Here is a 13,817-nt window from a genome sequence, read left to right on the forward strand (position 1 = left end):
GGCTTATGTATTACTTGCGCTGATGTGAGACCCATGGGCAGTGAACCCCATAGGGCAGAGCAGATGGAACCTGCGTGGGCCAGGGCCCTAGGCAGGTCAGTTAACGCTTTGGTGCAGCTTTTGGACAGGCAGAGTGATGGGCTGGTAGAATCGGGATGCGGTTAATTTCCCGGCGGTCGGAATCCCGACACTGGAATCCCGACCGCCGAAATCCCGAAACTTTCTCCCTCCGTGGGTGTCCACGACACCCATAGAGGGAGAATATAATAGCGTGCCGAGCGTAGCGAGGCACCGGGCCCGCTGCGTGGCGAGCGCAGCGAGCCCGCAAGGGCTATGCCATCATCTCAGCAGTCGTCTGGCTCCTTGCCTCTTACCCAGGCAGATCCTGCGCTGATTCAGGTGATGCAGGATACTGCTAAGGGGATCAACAGGTTCAGTGAAATGCTGGACAAAATGGATGATGTGGCAGGGACCCCTAGAAGGTCTTATGCTTTGACTACTGTGGTAGATGAGGAGGAAGGAGAGTATACTGACATCCCCTGGGATCAGGGTGATGATTTGGAAGAGAACTCTGCTGCTGGTATAGAGGATCTCATTGTAGCTGTGAAGCAGGCTTTAAAGCTGTCTGTGGAGGATAAGACTCCTGTTAAAGGTGTTTTTAAGCGACAGCGGAAGGAGGCTGTTACTTTTCCTTCAGATGAGGGGTTACAGGAGTTGTTAGAAGGGGCTTGGAAAACTCCTGATAAGAGGCTTCAGATGCCTAAGCGATTCCTTAATCTGTACCCCATGCCAGAGTCTCATGCGGAGCTCTGGGAAAAGGTCCCAGTGGTGGACGCTTCAGTGGCACGGTTGTCCAAGGCTACTGTATTACCAGTACAAGGCGGTGCAGCTTTTAAAGATTCTGTGGATAAAAAGCTGGAGGGAAACCTCAAGGCTATCTTTGAAGGGGTGGGGTTTACCTTACGGCCCCTTATTGCTTCAGCCTGGATCTCTAAGGCCATGATAGAGTGGGCTGGTGAATTATGCACCATGCTGCAGGCTGACCCTGGTGCGTTACTCCTTGCAGAAAAGATTAAGGCAGCTGCAGAATATGCAGTGGAAGCAGAGGAGGAAGCTATTAAAATGGCAACCAGAGTGTCCACAGTCTCCATTAATGCCAGGAGAGTGCTTTGGCTTAAAGCCTGGGAAGCAGACAATGAGTCCAAGAAGGCTCTGGAAACATTAGCCTTCAAAGGAAAGGTACTCTTTGGTACCGAATTAGAGGAGATTATAAAACAGGCCACGGGCGGCAAAAGTACATTCCTGCCGGCCTCCTCAGCAAAGCAGACGTCCAGATTTTCTGCTTTCAAGCCGTCCTTTCGGCCCTCCCCTAGAGGTGGTGCGTCCTTTCGAGGACAGTCTTTCAGGGGAAGGTTTCAGTCCTCTAGAGGCAAGACACAAAAGTCAAAATTTGGCTCTTTTCACAAGAAGCCTGCCACAAAAGGAGAGGATAAACCCTCTGCATGACTGTCAGGGGCTTCGCCCGACAGTGACAAAAGTGGGGGGGCGTCTCACACTCTTCAGGGACGCTTGGGCTTCTCTAGGCCAGGATGCCTGGGTGTTAGATATTATAACACAGGGTTACAAAATCCCTTTCAGAGGGCCGCCTCCGAAGAGGTTCATTCCCACATCCTTACCAAAGGAGGCACGGCTTCGTACAGCTCTTGTGAGAGCAGCTCACTCCCTTTTGGAAAAAGGGGTGGTTACACCAGTCCCCAGGGCAGAGTGGAAGAAAGGCTTTTACTCCACGCTGTTCCTGGTGCCCAAACCAGACGGGTCTTTCAGACCAATACTAAATTTGAAGTCTCTAAATGTTCATTTATGGGTAGACCATTTCAAAATGGAGTCCCTACGGTCAGTACACCTGAGTCTGGACCAGGGAGAATTTTTGGCGTCCATGGATGTCCAGGACGCATATTTGCACGTCCCTATACACCCGGAGCATCAGACCTTGTTGAGGTTTGCCATAGGAGACCTGCATTTACAATTCCGGGCGTTACCCTTTGGGCTAGCAACCGCGCCAAGGGTATTCACAAAGATAATGTCAGTGATGGCGGCGGTGCTGAGGCTCAGGGGAATCACAGTAATACCCTATTTGGACGATCTCCTGTTCAAAGCAGAGTCTGCAGCCATGCTGCAGAGTCACTTGGCAGAGGCCATCAGTTTTTTGCAGGCTCACGGCTGGATTTTAAATTTGCAAAAATCTCAGTTGGTACCGTCACAAAGGCTCCAATTCTTGGGAGTCATACTGGACACCCATCTTCATTGGGTATTCCTCCCGGAGGTAAAGGCCAGGGATCTGGTCACCCTAGTCCAGGAGATTCTCAGGGCTCAGAGCATTTCAGTATGGAGGTGCCTCAAGCTCCTGGGGAAAATGGTGGCGTCATTCGAGACGCTTCAATTTGCCAGGTTCCACTCTCGGAGGTTCCAATGGAACATTTTGTCAGCCTGGTCAGGAAACACTTTGACCATGAAATCCGAGATGATAGTGCTGTCTTCGGACACTCGGGAATCCTTGAAATGGTGGACAGAAGTAGATTCCCTTCAGTGGGGTCGGTCATTACAGACCTGGGACTGGTTGGTAGTAACTACCGACGCCAATCTCAGGGGCTGGGGGGCAGTAGCCCTGGATCTCAGGCTTCAGGGCCTGTGGACGGCAGAGGAATCAGCGTTACCAATCAACATCTTGGAGCTGAGAGCTGTCTGGAAAGTGATTTCCTTGGCGGGAGACAGGTTACAGAACCTCCCTTTGAGGATTCAGACCGACAATGCCACAGCTGTGGCGTATCTGAATCACCAGGAAGGTACACGCAGCAAATTGGCCATGTGGGAGGTGTCCAGAATCTTCCTATGGGCGGAACAGAATGTTCCAGCTGTATCGGCTATATTCATTCCAGGAATAGAGAATATAGAAGCCGACTTCCTGAGCAGGGAGGAGCTCAAGGAAGGGGAATGGGGCTTACACCCTCAGGTGTTTCACCAGATCACTTCGATGTGGGGAACTCCGGATGTGGACCTGATGGCATCCAGGGTCAACCGTCAAGTGCCCAGGTTCTATGCCAGAACAAGGGATCCACTAGCGGAGGCAGTGGATGCCATGACTATTCTCTGGCAGGGAGATCTCCTTTATACATTCCCACCAGTACCAATGTTACCGAGACTTCTGAAGAAAATACAGGGGCAGAAGGTTCCAGTGATCTTAGTGGCCCCAGATTGGCCAAGGAGGTCCTGGTACTCGAGGCTTCAGAGGTTGTCTGTGGACTCATGGCGTCTACCTCTGAGACCAGACCTTCTAAGACAAGGCCCATTCAATCACCTGGATTCAGATCGATTGATTTTGACGGCCTGGCTATTGAAACCACCATTTTGAAAAGGAAAGGGTTTTCTGAGGCAGTAGTACAGACGATGATAAAAGCCAGAAAAGCTGTATCTTCGGCAAATTATTATAGAGTCTGGAAGACTTACATTCGATGGTGTGAGAGAAGAAAGGCTCATACATCTCATTTTAAGCTATCAAGATTGATGGAATTCTTACAAGATGGTTTTTCATCGGGTCTAAGCCTTCAGTCACTGAAGGTGCAGATTTCGGCCTTGTCCATCTATTTCCAGAAAAAGATAGCCATTTTGCCGGAAATTCAAACCTTTTTACAAGGAGTATCCAGGTTGAAACCTCCATACAAGCAACCAGTAGCACCTTGGGATCTATCACTGGTTTTGGAATGCCTTCAAAAGGCACCATTTGAACCTTTAAGGTCGGCTGACTTTAAGTTTCTCACGTGGAAGCTAGTGTTTTTGTTAGCAGTAGCATCTGCTAAAAGAGTTTCAGAGTTGGGAGCCTTGTCATGTAAATCTCCCTTCTTAATTTTTCATGATGACAGGGCTGTTTTAAGAACAGTGCCTCAGTTTTTACCGAAGGTGGTATCTACCTTCCATTTAAATCAGGAGATAGTTCTACCTGTGTTTCAACCCCCAGAGGGTTCTAAGAAAAGGGACAAGTTGAGAACTTTGGATGTTGTGTGTGCGTTACGCATATATGTGGACAGAGTGAAGAGTGTCAGGAAGACTGACACATTGTTGGTATTGTATGACGTACACAAAATTGGTTGGCCTGCATCTAAGCAGACTATTGCTAGGTGGTTGCGGTCTGTGATAGCCTTTGCATACACTAAAGTGGGTAGACCGGTACCGGCCAAAATAAATGCGCATACCACCAGGTCAGTTGCCACCTCTTGGGCGGTTCGACATGGGGCCACAGCTGAGCAGGTTTGCAGAGCTGCCACTTGGTCATCTGTTCACACATTTGCCAAATTCTATAGATTCCATGAGTTCGCGTCGGAGGACGCATCATTCGGGCGAGCAGTGCTGAGAGCTGCAGACCTGAGCGTACCCTCCCAAAGGACCGGCTCTGGAACGTCCCAGTGTTGAGCTGTGTCACCAGGACCATTGAAAGAGAAAAAGGGATTTTTGTAAGAACTTACCGTTCGAATCCCTTTCTCTGATATGGTCCTGGTGACACAGCGATCCCTCCCTTACGCTCAGTAAGTATGCCAGAAGTTTCATGCTGTTCATGTTAAAATGGTTAAAAGTTAACAGTTTCTGTTATAAAATGTGCATATAATATGTGCAGGCGTTTGTACTGAGTTAATGTATTCCAGTGGCTTTGAAAGATTGAACTGAAGAGTCCAGGGATGCAGTAGGGGAGGAGCCTACCCTCTAAAACTTTAGGATAGGTGCCTGGCTCCTTCGGACCCTCCTACATCCCAGTGTTGAGCTGTGTCACCAGGACCATATCAGAGAAAGGGATTCGAACGGTAAGTTCTTACAAAAATCCCTTTATCAGTTGAAACTAAGTTAGTAAAGCTTCTAAGTAGGAGATAATTCCCAACCAGAGATGCACCTGTAGTAATGGGTATATCCGTAAGGAAACCGAAAAAGAGGCCTGAACATACAAAGATCATAAAATGTAACGTTTAATCAAACATGGTTATAATTTGAGGCTTAATAATTCTATACAATGATTAATTGTGATTACAATGCAAAAAAAGTAATTGCAAGCACAGGTGGAATTGTGAAAAAGATAAAACTTGCAAATGTGTGGTAGTGAGAGAGTTGGGCGAAACATAAGTGAAAATAAGAAATGCAAAACAAAAGTTAAAATTAGAACCACAAACTAATTTTTGGTATGTATAATTGGTACTTGTTTCCTAGAACGGCCACACCGATGTTGATTGGGTCGGTCGCATCGATCGCATCGCATGTGACGCGACCGACGCGATGGTCCCGATTTTGACATTGATTGAAATGTGAATAGGGTCCCTGGGACCCTATTTTACATTGGATTCAATGTAAAATTCTACCCAGACCCCAATTTTAACCGCCTCAACGGCACCCCACGATTGACGCCAACCCGAAGCGTGGCGAGCGGCAGCGGTACGCGTCCTCCGACCTTTTCATACCCCTACTATCCACGTCGGCGTGGAGTTGAGAATATAAAGTGTGGCGAGCGCACGCGTATAACTTCACAGGTATACGCGTCCCCTTGCGGGGCTCGCTGCGCTTGCCACGCTTCGGGCTCGGTGGCTCGCTACGCTCGCCACACTTTATATTCTCAACTCCACGCCGATGTGGATAGTAGGGGTATGAAAAGGTCGGAGGACGCGTACCGCCGCCCCTCGCGGGCTCGCCACGCTTCGGGTTGGCGTCAATCGTGGGGTGACCGCTTCGGGTTGGCGTCAATCGTGGTGTGACGTTCACAATGGGGGGGGGGGGGGGCATATACAATGAGAAATGGCCCATATTGGCCCATTTCCCATTTTTTTTACGATTACGATATTTTAACATTGAACCATATGGCAAAATCGGGTGCATCGCGTCGGTCGGCGTGCCATGTTAATGCACCCGACCGACGCGATGGACCCGATTTTTCCTTTGCCGGCAAAATTAACCTGATTTCAAAGGAAATCGGGTCCATCGGGGGTTATCGTGTACCTTATAGTACCGTATAATTAATGATAATAAATATTACAATTACTGGGGTTCAGCAATTGCAATACAGGTTGCCCGCCGATAATCCTGCACCTTGGGTTCCTGCACTGTTTTATATATCCTGCTTGGCTAGAAAGCTAGGCATCCGTAATAAATCAATGATACAGAATTTGGATTATCTGCACTGTTTTCTCTATCCATGTTCTGTCTGCTCTTTTATGACTCCTGTCCTCCTAATTAGTTTCTTATCATTCTCGACTTGCCTTTTAAAGTACCTATTAAACAGTGTACAGGTATGTGACACAACTCCGCTCCAATCCTCAATAAGATTGGACAAGCCTTAAGGTGCCCATACACGTACCAATTACCCGGTACTTTTTGTGCTAAAATAGCATTGCATCCCATGCACAACATATGCACAACGATGCTATTTTAGCACAAAAAGTACCGGGTAATTGGTACGTGTATGGGCACCTTTAGACCTGCATAGCTATATACCTCTCCTCACATGGTACCCGAACGGTGTTGATTTTCCTGCATTCCATTCATTTCTGTATAACAGAAAATTAAGATTGTTCCTGGCCACAAGTTGACTTTGCAAAACAATCACCCTAATAGAGTGGTTCCCAAACTGCTTCTAGGCACCCTATGTGCACCAGGACACTTGCAGGGGTGCCTTGGATTGGTGCAATGTAACTTGCACTAGTTTTGCCTATCAAAACATATGTGGCAAATCCTGTCCCTCCCTACATAACTGACCCTAAGGATGATCTATAAACACAACTCACTAAAAAAAGAAATAAAAAAGAAACCTTTTTCAGTAATCATTCGGCTTAGGGGAGCCGTGCAAATGTTTTGATGCTTTATGGCGACGTGATTCAAAAAAGTTTGTGAACCCCTGCCTTAAGAGTAAAGAAAAGGAGAGATGTAAAATCACTAAAGATGTAAAAACACTAAACTTTACTATGCATTCGGTTTTTCATCATTTATTTTATATTGTAATGTTTAAAACCTAGCAGCAGCTTCATAACGTGCGTCAGTCATTGTGTTACTGTGAGTTGACCTATTATTCTGGTTCCTACCTAGGCCTTGGACCTGTGCGTGCAGCTAATGGAAACTGAAGAAACTGTAATTATTGTGGCAGATGCTAAATATTGCTATGGGAAAGAAGGCAGGTGAGTTTCAAATAATCTTTTATCCTTCAATTAAAAAAACCTAACCATTCTGTTGCCGGTAATAAAATGTTTTCACTGATTACATTAGTTAATAAAAAAATGACTTCTACAAATACATATCTGGTTTATCGATTTTTTTAAATGCAGATTACAATTTTTATTGTCCATTATTTATATGGCACCACCAGGGTTTTGCAGTGCCTAGTAAGATACATAAACAAATGTATCCTGCTACTTTGGGAAGTGATCGGCAGTATAACTATCAGTCAAATCACTCTTGCAGCAGGTGGCATCTACATGTAATTGCAGTATTATTGCAGCTTCCAAGAAATCAGCAGATATAGCAAATCCAACCACATCTCAATTAGCCCGTATGTGCTTCATGTACAGACTCAGACGCACAACAGATCTTGGTGCAGAAAGAAAAAAAGGACGTAGCCACTTCATCGTCAATGAGTCCAGACTTTTGTTACTCACATACAATTTTGTTAGACACTTAGGGGGACATTTACCAAAATGGATTCGTAGAAAAAAGGTGTATTCGTAGGGAGAAATACACCTTTTTTTTACGAATTTGTATTTTCGGGATTTACAATCCCAAAAATACAACAATTCGTAGTCCTAAAGATGGAACATTCGTATTTGAATTTACAAATACGAATGTCTACACCATCGATAGGAATCACCATTCAAAAGAATGGTGGTTTCTGATTTACTAAGCAGCCGTACTGATAATACGGCTGCTTAGTGGTGTAAAACACCCACGCAAATACGACAGGAAAATAGAACACCATTTTCCTGTTCTATTTGCGTTTTAGCCTGCACGGATCAGTCAGATCCGTGCAGGCTTCAGTGTAAAAAAATAGAAAAATTAAATAAATAAAAAAAAAAACGGCGTGGGGTCCCCCCCCACAGCCGAAACCAGCACCAGGCTGACAGAGCCTGGAGCCGGTAATTAAAAATCAGGGAACCCGACAAATAGGGGTTCCCTGATTTTTAACAACCAGCCCCAGGCTCCTGCTCTGGGGCTGGTTCCCAAAATACGGGGGACAAAATGACTAGGGGTCCCCCGTATTTTAAGAACCAGCCCCAGGCAAAACCAGCCAGCAGGGTAATGCCACAGCCGGGGGGGAGACTTTTTATGCAAGTCCCCCCGGCCAAAGCATTAACCCTACCGACCAGTCAGCCTGGCCAGGGGCCCTGGGGGAGTGGGGACTCCCCCAATAAAGGGGTCCCCCCCCTCCAGGACTTACCTGACCAGGCTGAAGCCTGGTGCTGTCCTCGATGCCCCTGGGCGGTGGGCATCGAGCTGATAGCGGTGTAAAAAATAGAACAAACGATTGTTTTTTACTGTGGCACTACAAGTGCCAGCAAGCCTCCCCAGCAAGCTGGGACTTGGAGAACCACAAGTCCCAGCCTGCTGGGCATTAAAGGGCCCGCTGGGTCTTGTAGTGCCACAGTAAAAAAATAGTTAAATAAAACACACTGACACCCATTTTAAATAAAAGTTGAATACACACATTACACACATACTGATACTTACCTATCTTGATCCCGTTGGTAGGTCGCTGGCTCCGGTGTCGGCGGCTCCGGGGACGGCGTCCTGTCCGAGGATAATCCATGTTGGACCTGTGGAAGGAAATCCTACTCACCCAGGTCCTGCATGGATGGTTTTCTTTCTTCATCTGTCGACATCCAGGTCTTCTGACAGCTGCTGGCGACTTCCAGCAGCTGTCGGCATCTTCCGCGACGCTCCCCGGCTTTCAGAGCCGGAGAGAACCTTCCTCTTCGGCGTCTGGGCTCAGAATGAATTCTGGCCAATCAGGAGCCGCCTAGCGGCCAATCAGGAAAGACCTTTCCTGATTGGCCGCTAGGCGGCTAGGCGGCTCCTGATTGGCCAGAATTCATTCTGAGCCCAGACGCCGAAGAGGAAGGTTCTCTCCGGCTCTGAAAGCCGGGGAGCGTCGCGGAAGATGCCGACAGCTGCTGGAAGTCGCCAGCAGCTGTCAGAAGACCTGGATGTCGACAGATGAAGAAAGAAGACCATCCATGCAGGACCTGGGTGAGTAGGATTTCCTTCCACAGGTCCAACATGGATTATCCTCGGACCGGACGCCGTCCCCGGAGCCGCCGACACCGGAGCCAGCGACCTACCAACGGGATCAAGATAGGTAAGTATCAGTATGTGTGTAATGTGTGTATTAAACTTTTATTTAAAATGGGTGTCAGTGTGTTTTATTTAACTATTTTTTTTACTGTGGCACTACAAGACCCAGCGGGCCCTTTAATGCCCAGCAGGCTGGGACTTGTGGTTCTCCAAGTCCCAGCTTGCTGGGGAGGCTTGCTGGCACTTGTAGTGCCACAGTAAAAAACAATCGTTTGTTCTATTTTTTACACCGCTATCAGCTCGATGCCCACCGCCCAGGGGCATCGAGGACAGCACCAGGCTTCTGCCTGGTCAGGTAAGTCCTGGAGGGGGGGGGGGGACCCCTTTATTGGGGGGGTCCCCACTCCCCCAGGGCCCCTGGCCAGGCTGACTGGTCGGTAGGGTTAATGCTTTGGCCGGGGGGACTTGCATAAAATGTCTCCCCCCGGCTGTGGCATTACCCTGCTGGCTGGTTTTGCCTGGGGCTGGTTCTTAAAATACGGGGGACCCCTAGTCATTTTGTCCCCCGTATTTTGGGAACCAGCCCCAGAGCAGGAGCCTGGGGCTGGTTGTTAAAAATCAGGGAACCCCTATTTGTCGGGTTCCCTGATTTTTAATTACCGGCTCCAGGCTCTGTCAGCCTGGTGCTGGTTTCGGCTGTGGGGGGGACCCCACGCCGTTTTTTTTAATTTTTTTATTTATTTATTAAATTTTTTTTTACACCTTGCAGCCTGCACGGATCTGACTGATCCGTGCAGACTGCCTACAAATAATTTGTCCGTATATACGGCTGCTAATACGAATTCCTACGACATCGGAGGGTTACAAAGCAGTCGTATATGACTGCTTTGTAAATCCCCCTCCGGAACACGACTTTGCATACGACTGAAACAGTCGTATGCAGTCGTAGGGAAAATACTAATACGAAAAACTAGGTTTTTCATATTAGTAAATTTCCCCCTTAGTCAATCAAGCCGAAAAAAATGTACCTTAACATTTAGGGGGGTATTCAATGTTAGTCGTGCTCCAGCAGCTGTCTCCCGACGGGGGAGATGGCTGCGGGGCCCTATTCAATGCTGTCTTCCCCAACAGCATTGAACAGGGGTTCTCGGCAAAATGAGCCCGACATCACAAGCTGTCGGGCTCGTTCTGCCGAGAAAAGCCGTAAATAGACGCGCTCCCGGCCGGAGCTCGTCTATCTCCGTCCTCAGCTCGCGGCCATGCCCCTTTCTCTTCCCGCTCGGTGGCCGGGACATTGAACGCCGAGCTCAAGTCGAGCAAAGCGAGAACGGGACAGGGGCACGGCTGTTGAGCTTGCCTGACAGCCGTACCCCTGACATTAAATACCCCCCTTAATTGCATCTGTTTTCAGACTGTTTTTAGTCATGTTTCACCGATGCAGTTTTTCGTTTAACTTTTTCAGTTCCAGCAGTACTGTAAGATCCTCTAAATATGCACTAAAAATGCCAGCATTGCTCACAGCGACTGTTCTTTTAGTATAAATAAATACAAATTGAGCCAAGTCAGTTAATTGAAGTTTACTTAAATTGGGTGCAATATTCAACTAAACTTCAATTAATTGACTTTGTTGTACAGGTTGGGTATCCCTTATTCCGGATATCCCAAAAACAACACTTTTTTTCTTCTTTTTTTTTTTTTTTAAGGAGTCCTGATATCCCACCCAATGCCAACCTTGCTTTTGAGGTGACCCTGCTTGAGACAAGAGATGGTCCAGACCTGGAGCTTCTCACTGGACAGGAAAAGCTGGACTTGGCTAATAAGAAGCGGGAACGTGGAAATTTCTATTACCAGCAAGCAAATTATGTATTTGCTATAAACTCCTACGACATAGCACTAAAGATTGTAAATTCCAGCTCCAAAGGTGTGGATTTTTTTTTTATTGTGATTTGAATCAGTACTTTTTTTTGCTAAAGGGGCATACACGCATTGAGATTTGCCCATACCTATATAGCGATGTGTGCGAAGTTAAAAAAAATAAGTTATTTTAAATAATAGAGCGCCAACGCGGTTTCTGTACACACAAAGTGATTTGAGCACACTTGTTAAGTAATCTAACTAGTTTTATGGCTGCATGAACACAAGAGCTGATCAGGCAATAGCGAATTGCAGGACCTTACATCGCTGTTGCAGTGCGGTGTACACCAGGAGGGATTTGTGCTTAATTTCTAAGCAATCTAGATCGCTTAGCACAGATTGCTTAGGAAATAGGGTAACATCACAACGTGTGTATGCCCCTTTGGTGTAAAGGGGTCTGAATTTAAAGTGCCTCTGAAGGAAACCATACTTTTGTAATATGGCCATTCAACAAATCTTCTTAGAATGCTGACATATTTCTGATCAATTAAAAATAGTAAATTACTTTTTCCTCTTTTCAGCTGTATTTTTATTGTAATATTCTCATTACTTATGTTTATGCTCCCCAATATTCTATACTTGTCTTGGCACAGTACAGATCCCCTTTCAGGTGGATACTCATGGCAGCTACCAGACAGAGATGGTACAGCTGGAGTAATACTAGTTACATACCTAAACGATTCACCCTTGTCTGTTTACAAACTAAAGCAACATATAATTGTCCTATGTATGACAACATCATTGTTTTGCCTTGCAATCTCTTCTTTCACTTATTTTTAGTTGACTTCACCTCTGAGGAGGAGACTGAGCTACTGGATGTCAAGGTGAAGTGTCTAAATAACCTGGCTGCTTCTCAGCTCAAACTTGACCACTTTGAGGCTGCCCTGAAGTCTTGTAACATGGTACTGGAGCAACAATCAGAAAATATCAAGGCCTTGTTTAGGAAAGGGAAGGTAATAACTTTGCTGAAGTGATGGGTTTCCTCTGTCACTTTCATGTTCTAGCTTTGTTACCTCATTCAGTATAATAAAAGACCAACGTTGCTCCTCACCTCCTATAGGCGGAATTAAGTGTAGTATGACCATTAGATTGTGCTCAACAGAGAAATTCACATCTTAAACCATTGGGGCATGCACATATGTTGCATCTGACATTACTGTTATTTTATGTTCCATCAGTTTGACAGGCAGGTAACTAGTTACAGTATATTAGCCTTATCAGCTCTACTGAGCGCATTCATGCCATGGATACTGTGATACAGGAATGCCAGTGGTAGCTATAACTGGTAGCTTATGTCTTCCTGGTACTTGTTTCCTAGCAGGGCGCCCAGATTTCCTACGTACGCTCAGTAGTTAATTTAGTTAATTTATTCACTGCACATTGAGTGAAATCGCATGGCCCTTTTTTGTGGCGTGAGATGTGAGATGAGATGTGAGATATGCGATCTCAGTAGTTGGTAAAACACCACCACTCTCCACGTCACCCCGAAGCGTGGCGAGCGCAGTGGAATGCGTCCTCCGACCCCCACTATCCATGCCGGCGTGGAGTTGATTTTCTATAGTGTGGCGAGCGCAGGGAGCCACTGAGCCCGAAGCGTGGCAAGCGGATGCGGAATAAATGTAAAGTAATCCACGTACGCTCACTATGCTTCGGGCTCAGTGGCTCGCTGTGCTCGCCACACTATATAAAATCAACTCCACGCCGACGTGGATAGTGGGGGTATGAAAAGGTCGGAGGACGCGTTCCGCCGCCGCTCGCCACACTTCGGGGTGGCGTGGAGCTGTTTTACCATATGAACTACTGAGATCTCATCTCACATCTCATCTCATCTCACACGATGTGCGATGCGATTTCACTCCGGGTGCAGTGAATAAATTAACTAAATTAACTACTGAGATTGCATCGCATACATTGCAAGGCACAAAAAGCCGTGCGATGCGATTTCACTACGCAACTAGCTTAGTGGGTACCCTGCTAGGAAACAAGTACCGTCTTCCTACCCATGTCTTCCTACTTTTCTTTTTCTCACATATACTCAGTTTTTATTTATTTATTAGCAGTCTCTTATATAGCGCACACAGATTCCGCAGTGCTTTAGAGAGAATATTTGAACATTCACATCAGTCCCTGCCCCAGTGGAGCTTACAATCTATATTCCCTACCACATGTATATGCACACACAAACATTCTAGGGTTAATTTTTTGGGAGCCAATTAACCTACCAGTATATTTTTGGATTGTGGGAGGAAACCGGAGTACCCGGAGGAAACCCACGCAAGTAAGGGGAGAAAATGTAAACTCCGCACAGTTAGAGCCATGGTGGGAATAGAACCCATGACCTCAATGCTGTGAGGCAGTAATGCTAACATTACACCATCCGTACTGACAAACTGTTCTAATAAAAGTAAAGAAATGAAATGGTGACACAGTTCGTTTTTAGCGATAACAATAATGATTAGTTTTTTAGTATGTGCAATATATACTAGTGTTCACTTTAGGTTGTTTTAGCAGGGCACCATGCCCTGGCCGTTTTTTGTTGTTGTTTTTTTAAGGGCAAAACCATCCTGCTCATTTAGCAGCACACTGCTAAATCATCC

The 13,817-nt window shown here is 46.5% G+C and overlaps 1 protein-coding gene across 3 annotated transcripts in view; it reads left to right on the forward strand.

Moving 5' to 3' along the window:
- FKBP8 (FKBP prolyl isomerase 8) overlaps positions 1-13,817 on the forward strand; it is a 114,864-nt gene that overhangs the window by 55,036 nt on the left and 46,011 nt on the right. For all 3 annotated transcript variants that reach the window (XM_083179447.1, XM_083179448.1, XM_083179449.1), the window contains exons 4-6: positions 7,111-7,199; positions 11,010-11,227; positions 12,001-12,173. In XM_083179447.1, the coding sequence (XP_083035573.1) occupies positions 7,111-7,199; positions 11,010-11,227; positions 12,001-12,173 (480 nt within the window). The remainder of the gene's footprint in view (positions 1-7,110; positions 7,200-11,009; positions 11,228-12,000; positions 12,174-13,817) is intronic.

The sequence above is a fragment of the Crinia signifera genome, chromosome 1 (genome assembly GCF_055691185.1).
Source record: "Crinia signifera chromosome 1, ASM5569118v1, whole genome shotgun sequence".
NCBI lineage: Eukaryota > Metazoa > Chordata > Amphibia > Anura > Myobatrachidae > Crinia > Crinia signifera.